Source organism: Mustelus asterias, chromosome 9 (genome assembly GCF_964213995.1).
Source record: "Mustelus asterias chromosome 9, sMusAst1.hap1.1, whole genome shotgun sequence".
Taxonomy (NCBI): domain Eukaryota; kingdom Metazoa; phylum Chordata; class Chondrichthyes; order Carcharhiniformes; family Triakidae; genus Mustelus; species Mustelus asterias.
In genome coordinates this window covers 73,912,109-73,937,574 of record NC_135809.1, presented here as the reverse complement: position 1 = coordinate 73,937,574, position 25,466 = coordinate 73,912,109, and the positions used below count along the sequence as shown (strand labels likewise).

The 25,466-nt window shown below is 44.9% G+C and overlaps 2 protein-coding genes across 4 annotated transcripts in view; one reads left to right on the top strand and one right to left on the bottom strand.

The window, feature by feature from the left end:
• LOC144498753 (CD59 glycoprotein-like) overlaps positions 1-25,466 on the bottom strand; it is a 68,623-nt gene that overhangs the window by 19,192 nt on the left and 23,965 nt on the right. Inside the window, exon 5 of one of the 2 annotated variants that reach the window (XM_078220379.1) lies at positions 8,518-9,575. The exons of the other annotated variant lie outside the window; for it this stretch is intronic. Within the exon in view, the coding sequence (XP_078076505.1) occupies positions 9,538-9,575 (38 nt within the window). The 3' untranslated portion in view covers positions 8,518-9,537. Of the gene's footprint in view, positions 1-8,517; positions 9,576-25,466 lie in introns of those variants that run through there. 2 annotated transcript variants of the gene reach the window in all.
• nup160 (nucleoporin 160) overlaps positions 1-25,466 on the top strand; it is a 74,950-nt gene that overhangs the window by 31,870 nt on the left and 17,614 nt on the right. Inside the window, exons 15-28 of one of the 2 annotated variants that reach the window (XM_078220366.1) lie at positions 5,667-5,832; positions 7,320-7,432; positions 8,839-8,999; positions 9,441-9,577; positions 10,783-10,853; positions 11,389-11,550; positions 12,042-12,109; positions 12,283-12,381; positions 13,772-13,891; positions 14,303-14,347; positions 16,268-16,363; positions 17,357-17,451; positions 18,732-18,828; positions 23,999-24,104. In XM_078220366.1, coding sequence (XP_078076492.1) covers positions 5,667-5,832; positions 7,320-7,432; positions 8,839-8,999; positions 9,441-9,577; positions 10,783-10,853; positions 11,389-11,550; positions 12,042-12,109; positions 12,283-12,381; positions 13,772-13,891; positions 14,303-14,347; positions 16,268-16,363; positions 17,357-17,451; positions 18,732-18,828; positions 23,999-24,104 — 1,536 coding nt within the window. The remainder of the gene's footprint in view (positions 1-5,666; positions 5,833-7,319; positions 7,433-8,838; positions 9,000-9,440; positions 9,578-10,782; positions 10,854-11,388; positions 11,551-12,041; positions 12,110-12,282; positions 12,382-13,771; positions 13,892-14,302; positions 14,348-16,267; positions 16,364-17,356; positions 17,452-18,731; positions 18,829-23,998; positions 24,105-25,466) is intronic. The other variant, XM_078220367.1, reaches the window with a different exon arrangement.

Genomic DNA, 25,466 nt, shown 5'->3' with positions numbered 1-25,466 from the left:
GTTCCGGTTACTCAGCCAATTTTGTTTCCACATTGTTACTGTCCTTTTTATTCCATGAGCTTTAACTATTCTCAAAAGTTGGTTGTGTGGCACTATATCAAATGCCTACTGAAAGTCCATGTACACCACATCAACTGCATTACCCTCATTAACCCTTTCTGTTGCCTTCTCAAAAACTGCAGCAGGTTAGTTAAATACGATTTCCCCTTAAGAAATCCATGCGGGCTCTTCCTTAATTAACCCACATTTATCCATGGAACTATTTAATTCTATCCTGAAATATAATCTCAAAGTTTCCCCACCAACGAAGTTATTACTGCCAGATTTGTAATCGCTGGGCTTATCCTTGCATCCTTTTTTGAACAACGGTGCAATGTTTGCAATTCTCCAATCCTCTGGCACCTCCCTGAGTCTAGGGAAAACTGCAATTTCCACTCTCATTTCCCTCAGTAACCTTGGATGCCACTCTTCCAGTCCTGGTGCCTTGTCCATTTTAAGTAGAAATAACCTTTCTAATATCTCCTTATCAATTTTATACCCTTCTAGTGGTTGAACTACCTTCTCTTACGCCCTGGTCTGGGTAGTATTTTCTTCCTTGGTAAAGACTGATGTAAAGTATTCATTTAATACCTCAGCTATTTCCCCTGTCTCTGAAAAGTTCACCTTTTTGAACCCTTGTTCAAAAAAGGATGCAAGGATAAGCCCAGCGATTACAAACCTGGCAGTAATAACTTCGTTGGTGGGGAAACTTTTGGAGATTTTATTTCAGGATAGAATTAAATAGTTCCATGGACAAATGTGGGTTAATTAAGGAAGAGCCAGCATGGATTTCTTAAGGGGAAATCTTGTTTAACTAACCTGCTACAGTTTTTGAGAAGGCAAGAAAGGGTTAATGAGGGTAATGCAGTTGATGTGGTGTACATGGACTTTCAGTAGGCATTTGATATAGTGCCACACAACCAACTTGTGAGAATAGTTAAAGTTCATGGAATAAAAAGGACAGTAACAATGTGGAAACAAAATTGACTGAGGAACCGGAACCAGACAGTGGATATTTTTGGAGAAAGGTTTGTAGTGGTGTTCCCCACGGCCGGTATTGGAATCCTTGCTTTGCCTGATGTATATTAATGATCTTGATATGCAGGGGTCAATTTCAAAATTTGCAGATGATACAAAACTTGGAAGCATTGCAAACTGTGAAGCGAACTCCAAAAGGACCAAAAGAGATCCTTTTACTATCTCTTTATATGCCTATAGAATACTTTAGGATCCCTTTTTATGTTGGCTACCAGTCTCTTTTCATTCTCTTTGCTTCTCTGATTTGTTTTTCCACTTCCTCTCCGAACCTTCTGTGTTCAACCTGGCTCTAAATTGTATTTTCTACCTTACACCTGTTAATAAGCACACTTTTTCATCTTTGCCTTAATTTCTAACTCGTTTTTCATTCAGGGAGCCCTACCTTTCCCTTTTGAAGGAATATACATTGACTGTGCCCAAACTACCTCCTCTTTGAAGGTAGTCCATTGTTCAGCCACAGTTTTTCCTGTCAACCTTTGGCTCCAGTCTGTCCAGCCCAGCTCCTTCCTTAACTCATTGAAGTTGCCTTCCCCCAGTTAATTATTCTTACTCTGGATTGTTCTTTGTTATTTTTCAGAATTGGCTAAACCTTATGATACAATGATCACTGTTCCCTAAATGTTCTACTGACATATAGCCTACTTAGCCCACCTCATTTCCAAGAACCAGGTCTAGCAATGTCTTGTTTGACTAGATACATACTGTTGTAGAAAACTTTCCTGAACACTCCAGGAATACTAATCTCTCTGTCTTTTACACTACCACATTCACTGTCTATATTCAGATAATTCAGGTCACTTGTTAGAACTACCCTATAATTTTTGCATCACTCATTTCCTGGCAGGTTTATTCTTCTGCACCATTCCCACTAGTTGGTGGTCCATAGACTGCACCAAGCTACAAAATTACATCTTTTTCTGTTCTTTAGCTCTGGCCAAATCGATTCTGTGCTTGGACCCTCTGGGACATCCTGTTTCTCCAGCTCCTTAACCAATACCATCACCCCACCCCCTTTTCCTTTCCAATCTTTTCTAAACACCTTATATCCAGGAATATTTAACACCCTATTCCTGCTCTTCCATAAGCCAGATCTCTGATATAGTCATGTCATTGTCATTCCACATGGCAATCTGTACCTGTTATTGTCATCTGGTGTTTCAATCCTCAACAGTATTCTTGGCTCTCGGAGGAAGTGTGGGATGTATGTGTTCTCTTGTCATCACTTTGGAAAGTAAACACTTTGGCAGCTTCTCACAATAGCTGATCCTGAGCTGTGACTCATGTGATGAGCTGACTGGAAAAAGGTGGATAAAAACCTATTGAGGAAAATCTGATTGAAGAGAGAAACCTTCAGGATGCGAATGATCAGAGGCAACTGACATTCACTCTGCAATCATCTTCAGTATTGCACACTGGGGGAAGGAAAAGCTTCTGTGAAGAAGTTTGCAGTGTTATCAATTATCACTTTTGTGATGAAGAAGTTCTATACCTAAAACATGAATGAATCTGGTAGATGTAAAGAAGAATGAAGAACATCCAGAAGACACTATAGGATACAAAGAAAGGAAGACTTCCTTGGTATTCCTGGGGTAGGATTTTCACTTTCTGTAGGTAATGATATCATTTCTATTCTTGCTTCAGTGAAGTTGCTCTGCTGTAGGCAATGGCATTGTGGTGTCAGCATATGAAAGTAGAATTGCCCCATCTTCAACAATGGAATAAACCTCCAGACGTGGATCACTTATGAAATTCCTGTATAGTACTCTTCAGGTGTACAGGCTCTGCAATTTGGGCCTCTGCTCTTTTGTTACTGAAAGAAGATTTGTGTGTATCCATGAATGTTGCTGGTGAGGCTCGGTGCAAACTGTTGCTAACAGTTTTAGAAATTAATACACTCCGGGCTTCCTCTATTGGTTGGAAGTTAACTCCCAGTTGAGTTAAGCATCTCATTCTCCTTGGATATCTCACTGCTGTCAGTCTGCAATTGTTGAAGCCTGTCCTTGGTGGAAGAAGTAGACAAATTTGCCTCCCCATTACCTTCAGTGAAAATCTGATGCTCCTCCAAAGACAACAAAGACTTCACAAGCATTGACAGTGGTGCCAGAGTGTAGTGAACTCTAGGGCCTTTTCAAACACACCATCTAATTCTGCAGCGGCTTCATTCTCCTAGAGTCTATCCAGAATATCAATACCTCCACCTCTTTTAGCCTGTCTGCAAAGCAGTGAGAGATCTGCAATCCCCTCCTGTGATCCAGTGCAGGGTATTTCTGAAATGAAGTGAAACAAACTGCTGTTTTCAATACTGCAGTTTTGAGGTTTCCCAGTCCTCGAAACGACTCTGTAAATTCGTCCCTCAGTATTGCTCCACAGTCCTCTACTGTTAGCTCAGTGGAAAACCAAATATGCTGAGCAGAGAAATTTGCCGATTCTGTGAGATATAAATGCTGGAATTCTACCGCCCTGCCTGTCGTGGGAATCGGAGCAGGTGAGGGACGGACAATGGGAAGGTCCGTTGACCTCGGGCGGGATTTTCCAGTCTCTGGTCGAGTGAGGCCATAAAATCCGACCCATAGTTTAATGAATTTCTTTATCTTTGTGCCTAAGGGTTGTATTGAACTGACCCTTCACTTTCAGATTGTTCTTCCTGCCCTGCCCTTGTAGCTTTATTTCAAACAATTGGATTTCAGTTTCCTGAAGCCAGTCCAATTTATGCAATAAAACTGTGACTTCTGCCGTGGTGCCCAGTTTACATTCTGTTCTGTATCCTTGGACTTTCAGCTCTACAGACAATAGAACTGTTTATTGGGAAATCGTTAGGTTGAAATGGTGTATTTCCCATGAAATGGACTTTAAATGATTGGAGGTTGTTTCCAATTTTGTTCCTCTAATCTGAATTTTAGATTTGCAGAATTGTTTAAAATACTTGGTCTTGCTGCAGAGAGAGGATTTGACTCCCCCTGCTGGGCAGTCTTGAAAATGATTCTGCTTTTTAATGGTACATCTAGAACATGGATGGAAGGATTCTTCTTGCACCTTCGGCAATTTTGGTGGGCTTTTCGATGGATGGGGCTTCCAACTTTCAGCCTACTTATTGGATTGACCTCTCCCAAGCCTCTGTTGCACGAAGTACGCCCAGCTTCTTTTGCAGCTCAGCCTGCCTTGCAAACTGTTCAGCTTTCTCTAACATGAAATCCTCTTTTGGATTGCGAAAAGCACGTCATCGAGTAGTCACAAATTAACTCATACTTTAAGGCTTTGGAACCACTGTTAGTCTGTCGACACAAGTCATTAATAAATGAATCAATGGATTCACCCTGCCTTTGGTTCCCCTGATTAAATCTTGGCCATTCAACGACTTAGACTCTTAGACTATGAGACTCTTCTTGGGGCTGAAGTACTTATCCAAGGACCTCCTTGTAGGATGTTGAGGTCTCCTTGTTGCTCCATGATATCATCAGCTGTGGACCCAGTTGAATATAAAAGGGTACAGACCTGCTGTGTCTGTGCTTTGTAAACTCAAAGCTGTTTAGTATCTTTTGAGCTGTCTGCTCCAGAGTTCTCATTGTTATCCTTGCCGTCGACCCTTGGTGTGGTGGAAGGACTGTGGAAGAGATAGTGATTGTTCAATGGCTGTCGACATTGTTTGTGAATTGCTGTCCCCTAACAAGGTATGTCTCTTTTTTTCTTTGTCGTGAAATTGAGCTGTTCCAAGCTGCTTGCCTGTGGGTTACCAATCTGTGGTCTTGGTTTCTTAAACTGCTGCCTCCAGCACTGCCACCACGTTTTGAGATTTTGCTTGCTCGAGTGACTTGAGATAACCGGCATATTTGCCAGAATTCTATCGCCCACGTGCCACGGAATCTGAGCGGGCAAGGGGCAGACAATGGAAATGTCCGTTGACGTCGGACGGGAATTTCCAGTCTTGCTCGAGCGAGGCCATAAAATCCTGTGCATAGTTGATCTTGGAACTATTTATAAAGAGTGCATGCTGAGTACCTAGTTCCATGGACACAGACTGTCCTGTGTTTTGCTCTGTTGGACTCTTGGTCATCTGACCCTGAAATCGCGCTTTTATCATTAACAACATTGTCTAATTAACCCTTTACTCTATAAAGGCCATGTTCAATCCACACAGGTAGCCAGTGACTGTCTTTCAGGAGTTCTAGCCACACTAAATGTATGATCCAGAGTGAACCTATTACAGGAGTCTCGACCTCTTGGTTCTCCGGAAATCCATCCACTATTGAGTATGGTCTGCCCCATTGTGTCAGGTCAGCCGGCTGGCTGGTAACAGCAGATTTAAATTGGGTAAAGTCCCAGGGGTCTCCTGATGGCCATCAAGTGATAATCCAGAGTCTGATTTAATACAGCAAGACATTGCTGCAATCTTTTGCCATCCTCTCCCATGCCCAATCTTTCTCTTTTATCTGTCTCTGTCAAGAAAGCTCTCTGGTTGTATTGTTTTTTTAGACGGGTGCATTGTCACTTGTTGATTTTAAGGATTTGAATTCACTTTCATCCTGGTTTCTGGCCCCCTTGTCCATCTCATGGTGGTTAAAGTTTGTAATGGATTTTATTTCTGCCTCTAGATCCAGATGTAGCGAGGGATCTGCATCGATTAGTTCAGTGTCTCAGGCTAGTGCGAGACTCCATCACTCTGGAAATGGCCGCCTTGATGGAAACAGCAGTGAGCCATCTACACCCCCCAGAAAAGACTGCAGAGCAAATCCTGGAATACCTCCTAGCCAGGGACACGTGAGTAAGATTGTCTCATGTTTTGTATGTCCTTGAAAATTACTCTATACTTGGGACAAAGGATCCATTTGGATAAAATGATGCTGCCAAACATGCCCATCGCCAAGTTGGTCGTTATCAGTTGTAGTGGGATTGTAATTTCTCATTTCTCATTCTCTCGTTGGAAGGTTTTGGGATCTTGCTGGAATCATGTCAGAAATGGCAGCAATCCTGCAGGAGCATGTTCAAGCGATTGTTTATGTAGACCCACTCATTGAGTGGGAGCAGGTGCATCACAGTGAACAGTACCAAAGTCCACACCCTCCTTCCAATCTACTCACTTTGGGAATTATACATTTTTCAAGGTACATCCTCTCATCCTGGACAGAATAACCAGATGGAGAGGCTTTAATAACCATCTGCCAAGTTTCAGTCAAAGCCTCAGTGTTATAGTGCAGATGTCCAGCAAATGGATAGCAAGTGCCTTGTTAGTGAGGGATATGTGGGGAGGAACGAGATTGTTGATCGTCGGCAGGAGTCCAGAGAGGCAGTGAGGAATGGGAAGCATGTTGGTATTGGAGAGTCAATTTTGTGCATGGCCATGGCATTATGTTGACTGTGGCCCAGATTTAAACAAGGCAGCAGTGCTTTATTCAAACATCAGTTTGTCTTGGGCTTTTGGGGTATAAGCAATTAAGTATTGAATAGTCAGATGGATGACTGCATCCTTTAAGCATCTGCAGGTTGATAAAAGGGTCACCCGATTGGATATCTCAATCAGTTGCCAATACTCTATGCTGCTATATGAAGGTGGAGATTATTTAAACTGTTCTTCATCTATGCAAACATGAGATTTCATTGAACAAAGGAGCTAGTTGCACTACACAAGGTACTTACCAAGTGTTGATTGGTTGTTTCTCTATTAATGTGTTGTTTTTGTTCCTGGAAGGGGTGCAGTGCTGACGAGAATGCCATAGATGGTGAGGGTGGATCTTGTTTGATCAAGCCCAAGATGGGATATATATATCTTGTCTTGTCAGCTTGGATCTGGTTTATCCCTTGTGTGGGGACTCTGGACTTAATAGGCTTTTTTGATTAGTAATAAAGTACCAAAAGGTGAGAGACCACCCCCTGATCCATTGTTGTCCTTGTGAATGGTGCTCCGACGGTGGTACTGAATCAGGGTTTCCAGAATTCCTCGATTGCAGAAGACAGTGTTCTCGTGATCTTGCTGCTTGTCCTTCTCTATGGTAGAGATCGCAGGGCAGGGAGGTGCTGTTGAAATGTTATTGTAGTTAGTGTTGAATGAGCACAGATGCTTTAGAAAGTTAATGTGATTTGAGCGAGCGTTTAGAGTGTTCTGAAGTTTGCTAGTTGCTTCCCCATCTTATCTAATTGTATTGCTAATTACTGTGCTGTCTCTTTTCCCATGCGACTTTTTCCCATTGGATTTTGAAGCAAGAGCCAAGGATGGGTTTAATTGTTCCTCTCCCTCTTGTTTTTCATAGCGAGACACATATGGAGCTTCAAAGTAAATTACAGGATATCCGTAACCCAGGGAACATCATCCAGCTACTGCTGCGAGAAATGGACCATGAGGGTGACCAGGACATGGGCGATGGTATGGGGTGATTGCTGGCATTAAGGCTCTATGCTGAGAATGTTGGAGTTGTGGAAGGCCATCAGAGCTGATCTGCTTTTGACTAGCTCTGCAGTATTTATGAAATAAACAGCATTTCTTCAATCATTAACTGTGCACTCATCCTCTACATGCTTTTATGGGTCACCTTGTTTTTGAATGGGTTGTAATAACTGCCGTGGGGTAAGAAGTTGACTGTGGCCCTCTGTCTTCCTCTTAGAGTTACGCTCCCTCATATTTTAGCTTTTGAAGCAGTTTATAAATTATTATTGACTGGGCAGCAGTTGAGGCTTTCTTCCTTGGATAATGAATCCCATTGGACAATGAATCTGCGAATTGCCCTGGAACTGTGGGAACAGATCCACCTGAAACCTTTACTGCTGTAGTCATTGTGGGGGGAGATGAGAGCAGACTAGAATGATTTTCTATTACTTTGTGGTTTCACTTAAATGGTTCTGATAAACTGCACTCTTTCAATTGTTGTACAGATTGAATACAGGAAGGGAATATACTGTTTTTGCAGTCAGAAATGTTGCCTATATGTTGTAAATGGTGCAAGTTTGGGTAATGTTCTACTTTCCTTTGTGTGATTGGTTGTGCATCACCTGCCAACCCTAGTCAAAATGGGGACAACCTCCTGGATCTCTGTTCTGAATTGGGTACTGGCGGGTGTAGAGTAATACCCCAGGGTGCCCTATCTGTTTGTAGCTCTTCCCACATCCAAATAGCTTCAATGTTTAACACACTTTGTAGCGGAGACACTAGCTACAGATAAAGACCTGTGTTGTCCTGTTGACTCTCTATTAGCTTACAACAGGGTATGCTGCCTGCCTGTTGGATTTTAGTATGGCCCTGAAACTTGTTTTGTTTATCTCTGCAGTTGAAGGTGAGCAGAGGTAATACTTATGTCCCTGTTTGTTAGGTTGTTTGTAAACAAATGGACAGATTTCAGTGAAACTTGGTAGACAGATAGGTAATGTCTCAAGTAAGAATCGATTGATTTTTGGTGAAGATGCAAATCCAAATTTGGATCCTGGAATTTTTTAAAGGATCTGTTGACACTGGGAGATGAGGCAAATTGACTTTATTTTAAAGAACGGTGGTGATTGTATCAGCTGTCACGGTGAAATTTGTTACAGCTGTTAAAATGTGTGCAGAGCTTTCAGAGCAGGTTGTTGGATGCGGATTAATCCGAAGCCTCAGTGAGATGGAAGCTCTTATTGGAAAGATTTTTGTTCAGTTTTGTAGTTACAGCGCATCAACCAGGAAGAGAAAAGCCTCCAGGAAGAGTCGTGCAATTGCAACAACGTTGAGTTAAAGCAGCATGATCGATGTGTGTGGTTGACTGAGTGTCCTTTTTCATTTGTTTTCATTCTGCTTTTTTTCAGTCCAGCCTCTGCACATCCGGATGAACATGGCTCAGTTCTATGGTAGCAACGTTGCCATTAATATTGTGTGTCAGGCAGCATACCACATGTCCATGACTCGGTTCCTCATCTGTCGTGATTTGCTGATTCTGGAGCAGCTAATGTTGCATCTTGGAGATGGTGTAAGTATCCTCTTTAGCTCACTGCATAACCCCTTCTAGCTGCTGATTACAGAATGACTAGTATCTGATTAATGTAATGTATGTTCTCTATTATTGGTTTTGAGGTATACTCTGCCACCATTTTTAATGCAGAAAAAAGTTTGCATTTAATGACATGTAGTTGTCATTCCTCAGGTTTGTGCTTGCTTTGGGTGAGTGTAGTCAACTGTGTTTTGATTTTATTTTCTTGTTTGCATGTATTCAGTACATGGTGTTAGGGGCATTCCTTTAAAACAATGTCCTAGCCCAGAGATCATCCAGATTAGACCAATATCCCACCATTTGAAGCCAGTTTATCAATTTGAACTTGAAGTTATGAAATTCTATGCCTTGTCCCTGTTAGTAGTTTCACGAATATGTACAGTGTGATTTGTTAAATCGTAATCTTTGTGCTGTTTTCAGGTGAATTTGGGAGCTGGAGGTTATCTCTTGCAGCTCCAACAGGATCTCATTCCCCGGACGTCTCTCCTCGTGTGTTCCTACTTTGTGGTGAGATGGGCTAGTCGGTCCTTGGCATCAGTGGTGCCCATTGATACGCTGTAAGTACAGTCAGGAGCATGAGGGAGAAAGGGGAAAATTGTTTCAAAAGACTTTAATAGCTTTCTTGAATGTTTAACTATAATGACCCCCTGGTTGTTTACAGCTTGACTTTATATGAAGGCTATCTTATTTAGTAGCAGCCGCACGTTGGATACTGGGATGCAGTTCATTGGAGTGCTTTTTAAGGGGCTTTAATTCCCATCAAATAATTGAGAGTAGATAAGGTTGAGTGTCAAACACTGACTGTTCATCTGTGATCTGGCATCAAATCCAGCCCAGATAGGAGAGCGGAATGTGAAAGTCTTTTCCAGTGTGTCTTAAGTGCAACATGGCTGGTTTGGAAATGAGCAGTTCATCTGAAATTGGGACTGAGGCAGGTTATTGAGTTTAAATCGAGTTGAGAGGTAACAGCATTTTCATTCCGCACCTTGAGCACTCGTAAGGCCAAAGTGAGCATTATGGGACTTGCTCTGCCCTCTTCTGGTGCCTCCAGTGACTGAGAGTAGCAGCAGCAGAGAGCCCTGAGTAGAGAAAACACCGAGCGTTAAACTGTTCTCCAGTTTGGCTGTGTCTCTAACCCAGCAGAAAACCAATTCTGAGGTACCATTGGTGGTGAAGTGGTAATGTCACTGGACTAATAATCCAGAAACCCAGTCTAATGCTTTGGGGATACAGGTTCGAACCCCACCACAGCAGCTGGTAGAACTTAGATTTAATTAATCAGTTCAATTCATAAAAAAAAATTGAAAACAAGTCTTCATATGGTGCCACGAAACTGCTATTGGTTGTCATAAAACCCCACCTGATTTACTGATATTTGGGGAAGGAAATCTGCCATTCTTACCCAGTCTGCCCTACGTGTGACTCCAGATCCACAACAAAGTGGTTGACTCTTAACTGCCTTCCAGTTGTACCAAACCGCTACAGAAAAGCCCTACAGCATTGTGGGAGTACCTACACTGCATTGACTGCAGCAGTTCACAAAGGTGGCTCACCACTACCTTGAGGGTAATTGAGAATAGGCAACAAATACCAGCCTTATCAATGACATCCACATCCCATGAAGGAATGAAAACAATAGCTGAGATGCCAATCCAGTGGAGGTCAACCAAATGGAGAGGGGGTTGTCTGTGTAGGAAAGTGTTACAATAACAAGACACGAGCAGTAATAGAAAGGAACAAACTAAAACTTGTGTTGTTTCAGGGAATCGAACCTACGACAGTTGTCTGTATTGGAACTGACGGACACTAATGTCTTGATATCACAGCGGCCAGGTGGGTACATGTGCCAAATTTCTTCCCTCTGGTGGCTGCTTGGCTGGGTAATGACCTGTGGGTGATCAGTGGGAGTGCACTGAGATAGTGTAATTGTGGGGAAGGTGTCCAATCACATTTCTCGGGAGAGCTAATGAAAAGCAAAACAATTGGGTTGTTTAGAGGAAACAAATTGCCATGAGGTGTGGGTTAGCAAGTAAGGGCAGGGATTTGGCGTGGGTAAGCTAGTGTGCTGCACAGAATCTTTCACAGGCTGAATAGTCTCTTGTCTGACTTTCCTGCCTGCCTTCACTCATAATGTGAAAAAAAAGCTCAGCTCAGCTCACTGCTCTTATATTCTGTCTAATGTGGTAGCATGAGGATCACAAAGTACCAGTGGGTTTGTAGCTCTCGTTAATGTGATTTCTGGTCTTTCAGTTTCCAGCCAACTGCTGATAATGGGTTTAGTTAATATGGACAGATTGTTTATCTTGTGTTGACCTGTTTTTTAACCTGGTTAATGTAACACTAATGAATTTCTGTTCCTATCTTCCAGCCACTGGCCCAGGGACAGTGGTGGAATCCTTCTACCAGAATGTGGCCCGGAAACACATTCTTTCCAGGTTACTGTCCCAGGCAAATAGTCCTTTAAACCAGCCATTGATCAGTTGGACACAGATTGGTGTTGCTCTTACCAGTCATCTCCTACAGTATTTATATCCTTCAAATTGGCACTGTACACAGTACATGAATGTGACTACATGTAACAACTTGTATGTTCAACGTAGGTGATGCTGCGTGTGAGAAGGAGACAGATTAGGGAATGACTGGAGAGAAATTGGGAAGAGATTTTTTCCCAAGTGGAGGGAGGCGAGGTTTAGGAACAGAGTTCCAAAGAGTAGACCTGAGGCTAGAGATTGCCCTACTAATGATGGAGCCAGTACAGAATAAGCAGAATTGAGCACCTGAAATTGTAAATGAGGATGGGGGCTTGGAACTAGAATTGACTGATGAAGAATTGAAGGACATCTTGACTATTGAAAATGAGAGTTCGACAAAATGGAATATTCGATTAAAATAGCTCTATTGTGCAACTGGTCATAGATTCCCTACTTGGTTCGATGTATAGTTTATGATTTCCTCAATGTCCCATCAGCATGATCTTTTCCAATAACAACATAATCGTATTTCCTTAACTGCTATTCAAATGGGCGAATAACACCAGTTTCCTGTTTCCGGAGTTTCTCATGGGACACTGCCAGTATGTACAGCTCCAGGTTGGTAACGCTTTACAGCTTTCACTGTGTATTCTCAACTCCGTGTACATGTTGTTACAAGCCCCATCTCCCGCAACCCCAACATATACCATTCACAGCTTTCCCAGAACACCATGTATCTGTTTGGTAGGACTGTTGTGACTGTTGATATAAACGTGTTCCCCTTTCCAAAGGAATATGTCAGGTTGCTGCAGCCCTGGTGTGAGGTGAATGTCGGTTCACGGCGGTTTGTGCTGGGACAGTGCTACTTGTCGACGGGTGAAGGACAGAAGGTGAGATCGCAATATGTCAGCAGGGAGAGTGCGGGATGGGGATCGGGAGGGGAGGGTGGGGGGCAGGAAGAGTGCGGGATGGGGATCGGGAGGGAAGGGTGGGGGCAGGGAGAGTGCGGGGTGGGGATCGGGGGAGGGGGGGCCAGGGAGAGTGCGGGATGGGGATCGGGGGAGGGAGGGGCAGGGAGAGTGCGGGATGGGGATCGGGAGGGGAGGGTGGGGGGCAGGGAGAGTGCGGGGTGGGGATCGGGGGAGGGGGGGCCAGGGAGAGTGCGGGACGGGGATCGGGAGGGGAGGGTGGGGGGCAGGGAGAGTGCGGGATGGGGATCGGGGGAGGGAGGGGCAGGGAGAGTGCGGGATGGGGATCGGGGGAGGGAGGGGCAGGAAGAGTGCGGGATGGGGATCGGGGGAGGGGGGGCCAGGGAGAGTGCGGGATGGGGATTGGGGGAGGGTGGGGGACAGGAAGAGTGTGGGATGGGGATCGGGAAGGGAGAGTGTGGGACGGGGGAGGGGGGGCCAGGAAGAGTGCGGGACGGGGATCAGGAGGGGAGGGTGGGGGGCAGGGAGAGTGCGGGATGGGGATCGGGGGAGGGAGGGGGCAGGGAGAGTGCGGGCTGGGGATCGGGGGAGGGAGGGGGGCAGGGAGAGTGCGGGATGGGGATCGGGGGAGGGTGGGGGGCAGGGGGCAGGGGGAGTGTGGGACGGGGATTGGGGGAGGGGGGCAGGGAGAGTGCGGGACGGGGATCGGGGAGGGTGCGGGACGGGGATCGGGGAGGGTGCGGGACGGGGATCGGGGAGGGTGCGGGACGGGGATCGGGGAGGGTGCGGGACGGGGATCGGGGAGGGTGCGGGACGGGGATCGGGGAGGGTGCGGGACGGGGATCGGGGAGGGTGCGGGACGGGGATCGGGGAGGGTGCGGGACGGGGATCGGGGAGGGTGCGGGACGGGGATCGGGGAGGGTGCGGGACGGGGATCGGGGAGGGTGCGGGACGGGGATCGGGGAGGGTGCGGGACGGGGATCGGGGAGGGTGCGGGACGGGGATCGGGGAGGGTGCGGGACGGGGATCGGGGGGGTGCGGGACGGGGATCGGGGGGGGTGCGGGACGGGGATCGGGGGAGGGGGGGCCAGGGAGAGTGCGGGATCGGGGGAGGGGGGGGGCCATGGAGAGTGCGGGATCGGGGGAGGGGGGGCCAGGGAGAGTGCGGGATCGGGGGCGGGGAGTGCAGGACAGAGATCGGGGATCGGGGAGGGTGAAGAGTGCAAGGATTGGGGGGCAGGGAGAGTGCGGGAATTGGGGGGTGCAGGGAGACCGAGAGACTGGGATCATCTTTCTGTTATTCCATATTCCTGATTTCATGACGTGTCCAAATCTTCGCTTTCTTCTCCAGGCATTGGAGTGTTTCTGTGATGCTGCAGCAGCAGTGGGGAGGGAGGAATTTTTGGATCGATTGATCCAAGCGGAGGATGAGGAAGCTGCCTCCAATCCCAGGGTGCAGTATTATACCAAGGTGTGTACAATGCTCAAGCTGCTGTAATCCTGCACTAGTCAGGAATGTTTATCGGAGGTTGTTTGAGGGGCTATTGTGTGCTGTATCTGGTTGTAAGCGCATCTTTGGCAAACAGAGCATAATTTGTTGTTTTTGCAGTTATAATCCCCATATTTTCCCGGCATCATTTGTGATCACAATTTAATTGCTTGCTCCCACTCCACCCTTCCATTTCAATCCGTCTGTCTACATTTTCTACCTGTTTTTTTTCTGTGCGGCTATCGTTATTCTTTCTATGACCATTGGTTTAGTTGAGAATCATATGGAAGATGGTAATACCTACGTAACAGCTTGTGTTTTGGATCTTTTATCACCTGACCCATATCCTGGTTTTGCTGATCTTTGGCCATTTCTGTCTCCCTGTTTATCCAGTGTCCAGACCCAATTTTCCGGGGAACGTTTGTCAGACTTTCTATTGTAGGTAAAGTCATTAGAGAAATGAAATAATCAATGATTGCTCTGAAATATCGCTCTGAAGTATTGAACTGTGTAATTTAAACAGTACCGGGCTCTTTGTTAACTGCTCTAACTCACACTGGGTGAGGGAACTTCCAGCTTGGGAAGTATGCTGTTGAATTAATTTTTAGCTAAATCTTAAGTTTTCTTCCCCAGAATAAAATAGTAACAACTGAATATTATATGTTTGCAGATTTTAGGATGAGTGAGTTTAAATGTTTTGAGTTGTTTGCACTTATTTTAGTGATATCTAACTGAAGCAACTCTACATACAGGATCATTCACTAGAAATCGGCCAAGTTAGTGCAAGACTGAGGAATTTTGAGTGGAAATTGAGTTTTTTTGTTTGTACTAGTTTAAAACAGAATTGGGCTGGAAGTAGTCCCATACACGTGTGCACGCACACACGGGCGTACAACTGTCTGGGTAAAATTAATCGCCATGGTAATTTTCCACCAAAGGTGATCCTTCAAGAAGGCATCTACAATTACAAAGCACAAAGAAAATGGCCACTGTATACCAATGTAACTAGTTGTGTGTTTAAAGTCATTTTCCGTTTTAAAGTTGTATGGACAGGCTCCAGTTAAAATGTTTTAATTACACGTTTTCAGCTGTATTAATAAAGCTGCACTGAGGACCCGCTCTTAAATTCATCAGTAATGTTAATGAAGTAAAGGATTTCAGGGGCGGCACAGTGGTTAGCACTTCTGCCTTCTAGGGACTCTGGTTCGATTCCTGGCTTGGGTCACTGTCTGTGCAGAGTCTGCCTGTTCTCCCAGTGTCTGTGTGGGTTTCTTCCCACAGTCCGAAAGATGTGCTGGTTAGGTGCATTGGCCATGCTAAATTTTCCCTCAGTGTATCCAAACAGGCGCTGGAGTGTGGTGACTAGGGGATTTTCACAGTAACTTCATTGCAGCGTTAATGTAAGCCTACTTGTGACTAATAAATAAACTTTACTTTTACATTATATTCTGAAACCCTGCCCAGTTATGCTGGTTTGAGACAGATTTTATGTTCTGCAATGCCCAAATGACTTGGAATAAAAACTTGAGCAAAACATTTAATTCTGAAAACCAGTATAATTTGTGCTCAGATTTTCAGCCTGTGACCAAAGCAGGAAATTCCCTCCCTTGTGTCTGCTGGTACTCCCAACCCACCTCTCCCATTAAAGTTCCAGCTTCTAGTGGACACTCTGTGTACCTGCCTCCACGCCGCCACCACAGGGAGGAGGGTGACATTACAATGTGACGTGTTTACATCAGTTCCTATACCATGTGTGGGTGTGGGAATTTTTAATGGAAATCCAAAATCATGGTTCAAATGTCTGACTTTCAACTGGGACCTGAGTTACATTTGTGTGCTCTGGTCTAAAGACTGCACACTCCATGTGCAAATAGCATAGGAGAACTGGTATGTTGTTTCACAATGTTGCTGACAAATGTTACCTGCTCACACTTCTATTAAGGTTTCCCGTTTTTAAGATGCCTTGAAACCACTTCCTTAGTTGTCAGGATAAAGTTTTAGTCTCAAATCCAACCCTGCTATCTGTCTTTCTGTCTGTTGCATATATATTAACTGACCATGCACAACATTAAAGCACTGGGATAAGAACAGAAAATGCTGGAAAAATGTAGTGCCTGGCAGCATCTGTGGAGAGAGAAGTAGAGCTTATTGTTTTGAGTCCATGTGCCTTCTTAGAGGTTTGCTGAAGAGTCATATGGACTTGAAGTGTTAACTCTGTTTCTCTGTCCAGATGTGCTGCCAGACCTGCTGAGTTTGTCCAGCATTATCTGTTTTTATTTCCGATTTCCAACATCCGCTGCATTTTGCTTTTGTTGTTCTAATACTGAGCCCACGCTGTTGTGTGCTGCTTGTTTCTAGGTCCTGCGTTTACTGGAAGACATGGCGTTGCCAGAGCTGGTCCTGCAGTTAGCAGCAATCACAGTGACTGAAGCTAGGGATGACTGGAAGATTTTGGTATGTAACAATTTTGTTGCGGGAGTTTCACAGCTATTCGACTATTGTGTGCCTCACTCCTTGTAACTGACCAGGTGACATTGAATTCAAATCTTTATTCGAGCTTTAGCACGGGGACCAGGTTCCCACCATGCGGTTTGCCGGTTCCTGACTCAGTTGCAAGTGATTTTCACACCAATCAAAAACTAACATTTAAATTTAATATTATCTATAACCTATTACAATCAATATTCCTGCTTATGACACTTGATATCCGTGATTTCAGTTACATCATTAATACACTTGCCTAATTACAATATCCAAATACTAATAAAGCATGGCTGTATAATGTACTATCTGATTGTTAATAAGGCATGTATTCAAAATCCTTGACAGTCTGTAACTGTTATCTAGAGCAGTGGCTTGAGACTCTCTTCTAGTTACCATCCTTGTCCATTATTCTACTTTGCAGCAGCTGTGACTGACGTATAGAAATTCTTGCAGCACATATTGAATTTTTAACCCTTTCAGGTTACTATTCCTCTTCGGCTGTAACTTACACACAGCCTTGGTCTGAAAGAGCTGAACTCTGAAGGGCAGTCTGGAATGGGCAACAAATGCTAGCCTTGCCAGCGACACTCGCATCCCATGCACCAATATTAAATCCAGCTTCCTGCGGTGACAACTTTTACTTTGGAGGCAGTGAGAGGGAGTTGATGTGAGAATAAATTAACCAGGCAAAGGAGAGTGATTGTCAATGGGGATTGATGTGGGGCCCTATTAGAGGACAAAGTGGAGGGGTTTCCAAGCTGTCTTGTGGGATAGAGGACTGAGTGTCCATAGTGAAAGTGATCGTGATCTCTCTGACGGCAGTGCCCACCCACAGCAATCATGGTGACAGTGAACCTATGTGTTGATGTGGCTGTAGTACTGGGGATTGTTGAATCTTGTAATGGTGATGTTTTCCCTCCAGAGGACAGTGCCCACCCATGTTAATCATCCTGTTTTCCCCAGGCTGCGCTCTGGACCAAGATTTTCAAACATCACTTGGACCTGGGCCACAACCACCAGGCTTATGAGTCACTAACCCAGAACCCGGACAGCAGCAGGTGAGTAAGTGGAAGCCCCCCCCTCCCTGACAATGAAGTGATGAGCTGGCACACCATGGTATGATGTTGAGTTCAGTGTTGTGGGCATTGTCTGAATGGTCATTAGCAGCCATACTATGAGCTCACCCTGGGTGAGCTCCAACACAGCTGTGTTGTACTGGACGGTGGTGGGCTGTGCTGGGACACGTGGCCAGAATTACAGCAGCGATGATGAAAGTGCCAGCTGCTGAATCTCTCCCACACCCCTCCCCCACAGGGGAGGTGAGATATTCATTCAAATGGGGTGACAGGGTGGAACTTGTGTCTCTGCTGTTGATTTACAATGGGACTTTGTCTCTATATGTTCCCATGTTGGTTTAGGGTTGGTATATTTGACCTGTGGACAATACATACTTGCCATAGTCCCTGAAGCAAAGTAAGTGTGAGACAGATTCGATGGAGACTTGTGCAGGTAATGCCAGCTGACTGAAATATAAAATGTCCTGCACAATGAATTGAAAAAGGGACCCAGCTCAGTTTTCAATTCAACAGCTGAAAAGACACTTTTTTGAATGACACTTCACCCATGCTTGGTTCTTACATTCTGTGGCCACTAAATGTAACTGTATGTCTCTTAGGGTTGCACAGATGAATGCACAGTTACATAAATATGGACTGCAGTGTCAACCTCTTCTTGCTGGTGACTACTAAGGTTTTATAGCTGTACGTGTCACAGCAGATGATGCTTCAGCCCTTTAATCATGGACTGAACCTATCAATTTCTGTTCCTGATGTAAGGAGGCACTGGGCTTGACTGTGTTACAATTCTATGAATTTAGTCAGGATAATATTCTGGGAAAACAGTTCAGACTGGTTCTTGCCTGTTTACTGTTTTGTTCCAAACTAATGTTGTATTCATTGATTTTAATTTATATTAATGAACATCCAGGTCTCTCTCTTTGTCTCTCCCTTGAACACTTGGTATTTTTATTATAAAAGAACCTTGACTTTGAAAACTTCGGCCTTAATGAGCCCCTGCCCCTCCCACACGCTGGATACTCAGTTACACTCCTACAGCAGACTGGTGTGTGAAATGTTAAACTTATCAAACAGCACTTCATCTTTGTTTCAACGAGGCCAGTGTGCAGATACTAGGAGAAGGATTTTGTTTAGTTCCAGATAATTACTTCAGTGAAAACACTGAATAACAAAGATGAACCATGTGAGGAGAGATCCCAGAGGGGAATGGCTGGGAGCAGTTGCTGACCCCATGTTTCATGTGTATGTGTCTCTCCCTGCAGACAGCTGGACTGCCTGCGTCAGTTGGTGGTGGTTCTCTGTGAGCGCTCGCAACTTCAGGACCTAGTGGAATTTCCTTACATCAACCTTCATGATGAGGTAAGTGTGGCCTGGGATTTTACAGGGGGAGGTGGGAGGGAATCTGTCCCTGGTCAGACACATCATCATCCCCCCAGATGCTGTTAGAATGGAGTCTTTCTACCATAAAATAGTTCATCAGCACCGTCTAGACCTGTGACCACTACCATCTCAAAGGACAAGGGCAGCAGGCACATGGGAACACCACCACCTGGAGGTTCCCCTCCAAGTCACTCACCATCCTGATTTGGAAATATATTGCCATTCCTTCACTGTTGCTGGGTTAAAATCCTGGAACACACTCTAACAGCACTGTGGATGTACCTATACCTTAGGGACTGCAGTGGTTCAAGAAGGCAGCTACCACCACCTCGAGGGCAGTTAGGCAATAAATACTGACCTAGCCAGTGACACCCACATCTCATAAAGATGATAAAGCACAGGAAGGGGTCATTCAGTCTGTCAGATCCAAAGTGGCAGTTTGCAAGAGCAACTCAGCTTGTCCTGTTACTTGGCCCTTTCTCCAAAACCTTGCATATATGAACCAATTCCCATGTGAAAGCTAAGATTGAATCAATCTCTGCCACTTTGGCCAGTGCATTCTAGATCCTGAGCGCGCTGTGCATTTAAAAAAAAAAAATGGTTTCTCATATTGCCTTTGCTTCTTTTGCTAGTCACTTTAAATTGGCATTCTCTGGTTCTCAATCCTTTGCCACAGGGAACAGTCACTCTCTCTACTCTGACCAGACTCCTCACGATTTTGAACACCTTTATCAAATCTCCTCTCCACCTTCTCCAGGAGAACAGCCTGACTTCTCCAATCTAGCCACATGAAGTTCCTCATTCCTGGTGCTCCTGGTGTAAATCATTTCTGCACCCATTCTGACGCCCTCATATCTTTCCTAAAGTTTGGTACCCAAAGTTCAGACACATGACACTAATTCAGCCTGAACCAGGATTTCAGAAAGGTTCATCGTAACATTCTTACTTTTGAACTCTGTCTCTGTCTATAAAGTAAGAAGTCTCACAACACCAGGTTAAAGTCCAACAGGTTTATTTGGTAGCAAATACCATAAGCTTTCGGAGCACTGCTCCTTCGTCAGATGGAGTGGAAATGTGCTCTCAAACAGTGCAAACAGACACAAAATCAAGTTGCAGAATACTGATTAGAATGCGAATCCTACAGCCAGCCAGGTCTTAAAGGTACAGACAATGTGGGTGGAGGGAGCATTAAACACAGGTTAAAGAAATGTGTATTGTCTGCAGACAGAACAGCTAGTGAGATTCTACAAGCCCAGGAGGCAAGCTGTGGGGGTTACTGATAATGTGACATAAATCCAACATCCCGGTTTAGGCCGTCCTCATGTGTGCGGAACTTGGCTATCAGTTTCTGCTCAGCGACTCTGCGCTGTCGTGTGTCGTGAAGGCCGCCTTGGAGAACGCTTATCTGAAGATCCAAGGCTGAATGCCCGTGACTGCTGAAGTGCTCCCCCACAGGAAGAGAACAGTCTTGCCTGGTGATTGTCGAGCGGTGTTCATCCATCCGTTGTCGTAGTGCCTGCATGGTTTCCCCAATGTACCATGCCTCGGAACATCCTTTCCTGCAGCGTATCAGGTAGACAACGTTGGCCGAGTTGCAAGAATAGATACCGTGTACCTGGTACATGGTGTTCTCACATGAGATGATGGCATCAGTGTCGATGATCCGGCACGTCTTGCAGAGGTTGCTGTGGCAGGGTTGTGTGGTGTCGTGGTCACTGTTCTCCTGAAGGCTGGGTAGTTTGCTGCGGACAATGGTCTGTTTGAGGTTGTGCGGTTGTTTGAAGGCAAGAAGTGGGGGTGTGGGGATGGATCCCTGTGGCCAGCCCCACACCCCCACTTCTTGCCTTCAAACAACCGCACAACCTCAAACAGACCATTGTCCGCAGCAAACTACCCATCCTTCAGGAGAACAGTGACCACGACACCACACAACCCTGCCACAGCAATCTCTGCAAGACGTGCCGGACCATCGACACGGATGCCATCATCTCACGTGAGAACACCATGTGCCAGGTACACTGTATCTACTCTTGCAACTCGGCCAACGTTGTCTACCTGATACGCTGCAGGAAAGGATGTCCTGAGGCATGGTACATTGGGGAAACCATGCAGACGCTACGACAACGGATGAATGAACACTGCTCGACAATCACCAGGCAAGACTCTTCTCTTCCTGTGGGGGAGCACTTCAGCGGTCACGGGCATTCAGCCTCTGATCTTCGGGTAAGCATTCTCCAAGGCGGCCTTCACGACACACGACAGCACAGAGTCGCTGAGCAGAAACTGATAGCCAAGTTCCGCACACATGAGGACGGCCTAAACCGGGATGTTGGGTTTGTGTCACATTATCAGTAACCCCCACAGCTTGCCTCTTGGACTTGCAGAATCTCACTGGCTGTCCTGTCTGGAGACAATACACATCTCTTTAACCTGTGCTTAAAATGCTCCCTCCACTCACATTGTCTGTATCTTTAAGACCTGGTTGGCTGTAGAGATGCACATTCTAATCAGTATTCTGTAACTTGTTTTTGTGTCTCTGTGTCCTGTTTGAGAGCAGATTTCCACTCCATCTGACGAAGGAGCAGCGCTCCGAAAGCTAATGGCATTTGCTACCAAATAAACCTGTTGGACTTTAACCTGGTGTTGTTAAAACTCTTACTGTGTCTATAAAGCCCAGGATGCTGTTTGCTTTATTAGCCAATTTCTGAACCCTGTCCTGTCGTCATGTGCACATTTACTCCCAGCTCTCTCTGCTCCTCGTCCTCTTTAGAATTGTACCTTTTATATTATCTCCTGAGATCTATCAAAATTAATTTCATTTCATCTCGCTAACCTGTATGTGCTCTTGAAGTTGATCAATAACTTCAAGTTTGCATCACTTCCAAGTTTTGTGTGATCGGCCAGTTTGAAGTTGTGCCTTGTACACACAAGTCTAGATCATTAATATCTGTCCGTGTGGTCGGCACCCCATTGTCGGCCGCACTTGGTTGAGGTCATTGGGTTACGCTGAGGTTTCATATGAAGCAATTTTTTAAAGCGGCATCTCGGCCTTTTGGCTAAGATGCAAATGAGCTCAAGTCTTGGAGGAGGATCCTCCCCCTTCTCCAATCAGCTTGGCTCATGTAGATCAGGCCCAGGACAGGGTGGTTTGGTCGCTCGCCCTGTCTTGTCAGCCTGGATCTGGAATGTCTCAACTTGTTGAGACTCTGAATTGGATTTGATTTGATTGAATTGGAAAAGTATTTTAAAAAAATTTAAAAAAAATATCTGTCCGGGAAAGCAGTGGCCCCAATACTGACTCTGGCGAATATCTTCCTATGTCTGAAAAACAACTATTCACCATTGCTGTTTCTTTTCACCCAGCCAGCTTTGAATCCTTGCTGTCACTGTCTCTTGATTTCATGGGCTTCAATCTGGCACTTTCTTAGATGTCCTTTTGGGTCCACTTACACCATATCAATCTTTTCCATTTTCTTCATCAAAAAACTCATTAAACATGATTTGCCCTTTTAAAAGATCCATACTGACTTAGCTGATCCATGTTTGTCTCAATGACTTTGTGCAAAATGTTTAGAAATGATCATTCAGGATAAAGTTAAGCTGACTGGTCTGTAGTTATGAATAAACTAATTAGGAGCAGGGAAAAGGCCCCTCAAGCCTGCTTCACCATTCAAGGAGATCATAACTGATCTAATTTTAACTTCCACTTCACATTCCTGCCTATCCCCAATAATCTTTTACTCCCTTGCTTATGAAAAATCTTTCTACTTTTGCCTTAAAGATATTCAAAGACTCTGCATCAACCACTTTCTGAGGAAGAGAATTCCAAAGTATCTCAGTCCTCCGACAGGGAAAAAAAAGTTTCTTCATCTCTGTCTTAAATAGGTGACCCCTTATTTTTAAAGTTATTCCAAATTCTACCTTCTCCCAAAAGAGGAAACATCCTTCCTGTATCCACCCTGTTGAGACCCCTCGGAATCTTCTTTTAATCAAATCACCACTTGGTCTTCTGAAGTCCAACCTTTCCTTATAAGACAAACTGCCCATTCCAGCTATTAATCTGGCAAACCTTTTCTGAACTGCTTCCAACATAGTTATGTATTTCCTTAAATAAGGAGATCAGTACTGTATGCAATACTCTAGATTTCAGTTATACAGAGTGTTGGTGAGACCACATCTAATCTCCCTACTTTTGTATTTAATTCCTCTTGCAATAAATGAATTAATTGATGTATCTGTACACTAACCTTTTTGTGATTCATGCACTAGAACACCCAGATCCCTTTGCATCTCAGAGATCTACAATCTCCCACCATTTAATTAGTATGCTTTTTTAAATTCTTCCTGCTAAAATGGACAAGCTCACATTTGTCCACATAATACTCCGTTTGCCAGATTTTTGCCCACTCACATAACCTATCTATATCCTCTTGTGGCCACCTTGTGTCCTCTTCAGAACTTACTTTCCTACCTATCTTTGTGTCGTCAACAAATTTAGCACCCATACTTTCTGTCCCTTTGTACAAATTGTCAAAAGTTGAGGCCCAGAACTGATCCCTGTGGCACCCCACTTGTCACATAGTGCCGAACAGAAAATTACCAATTTATACCTACTCTCGGACTCTGGTTAGCTAGCCAATCATTTTGTCCATGCCACTGTTACCCCCTTCACCATGAGCTTTTATTTTCCACAATCACTGCTCTGCTCTATTTCTATACTCACTAATGCATGGCACTGGGATAACGCTGAAGGTTACTACCTTTGTGGTCCTGCTTCAGTTCCTTTCCTGACTCTGTTAAAATGTGCCTGCAAAACCTTGTCCACCCTTCGGCCTAATTGTAGTTAATATGGACCACAACCTCTGGCCAGTCATCCATCCACTTCAGAGTGATCTGCCACTCTAAAATGCTGTGCAACTTGCTGACCTTGCTGATGGCACTGTTGTACAGGATAGATTTGTACACAGAACCAGCAGTGTGTATCCAGTATGTGAGGGACCCGACAAAGCAATCCATAATAGTGACTTCAATAAAGTCTGTGATTAGGAGGGTTGCTACTGTAAGTATTGGGAACATCCTGCTGTTACTAATTCTGTTGTACCCCATGTTCTCGGCACTGGGTTTCAGTCTCTCTACTCCTGTATTTCAGGTTGTTGGAATCATCGAGTCCCGTGCTCGGGCTGTGGACCTCATGACTCACAACTACTATGAGCTGTTGTATGCATTCCATGTCCAAAGGCACAACTTTCGGAAAGGTAAAGTGAGAGTACTTGCTGCCGGTTTCTGATGTCATCTTAAACCAGCTGCATTGGACTGGTGTGTTTTTCATTAATAAATTGAACAGCTCTGTCATTTATCACTAGTGCAGCAGGCAGTCCATTGCTAAACCTGTAATGTCAATTTTAATAGCCAGCCATCTCCATGTTGAGTTACAGATGTTCACCGTGTGTCCCACGCACAAGCCTACATTGTGGAAACTTCCTCCCAGCGACTGCAGTAATGTGCTGGGCTATCTGCCTGCTCCTTATTCCCTTTGTCCAGCCTCGCTCATCATAGTCTACATCGGACTGCTTCACATCTTACTGCCCTGTCCTCCAAGACACATCCTCCTCATCCCAGCCCTCTCCTGGAACTTGAATTTCCTCTGTCCTTTCATCTGTACATTATGGCTACCAGTCTTGACAACCTTTTATTTTTAGCTTGTCTTTTGTCTCAGTCCTTCCTGTCCCTGCCATCAGCCAAGCCATTTATTTCCTCAGATCCTTTGTCTCTATCTGCTGTTCTTTGCCCCAATCCCTCGCTGCTCCTCCGCCTTCCTGTTCATCCAAGCTTGAATCCCACCTTGAATAAGCTCACAGCTGACTCTCAAAGGGTCATTCAAGGCAAAGCTTGTGGCCAACAATCCTGAACATGCTTTCCTTTCTTGCTGACCTTGCTGCCTGGTTTACCGTCTGGAGGCTAACCTCTCCAACCTCCATGCTGACTTCTTACCAGATCCACCTCAGCCTTCTATGCTTGATAGTTAATATTTTCCTGCTCTTGTTCAAATCCTGTTGCCACTGACTACATTGACATTGAGACTTCAGCAGAAACTTGACCTGAGGGTTGACAACACTGTGCACCCTGCTTAAACCTTCATGATGGCACTGTGCCCCCATCACCAATCCCAACTTGGTCTCTTCAGTGACACATGGCATCTTCTCTTCCCTTGCATGTCAGTTTTTGCTGTCTCTCCTCAGTTGAGCCAGACATCTCTCTGCAGTATCATGCCCTATCTGAGCTCGTCTCATCCTTCAGTCAGAACCAGCTCCCATGACCCCATTCTCTCTAACCTGCTGATCATTGTGCTAGTGGGCATTGGAAACCAATGCTGCTCCTCATTCAAAACTGCTCACACTCTGTTTAATGTATGGCTGTCCTTGCTTGCTTCCACTCTCTCACCAGTTTGAGCATTTCCAATAATATCTTCTCTCCCCATCCTCATACTATTGCCTCTGGAATACCTCAAGACTTGCCCCACTATTTGTCATCCTTGGCCATGTCATTTACAGACAAGTGGTGAAGTTTCTCACGTATGCTGAATGACACTAACTCTACATCACCACCACCACCTCTCT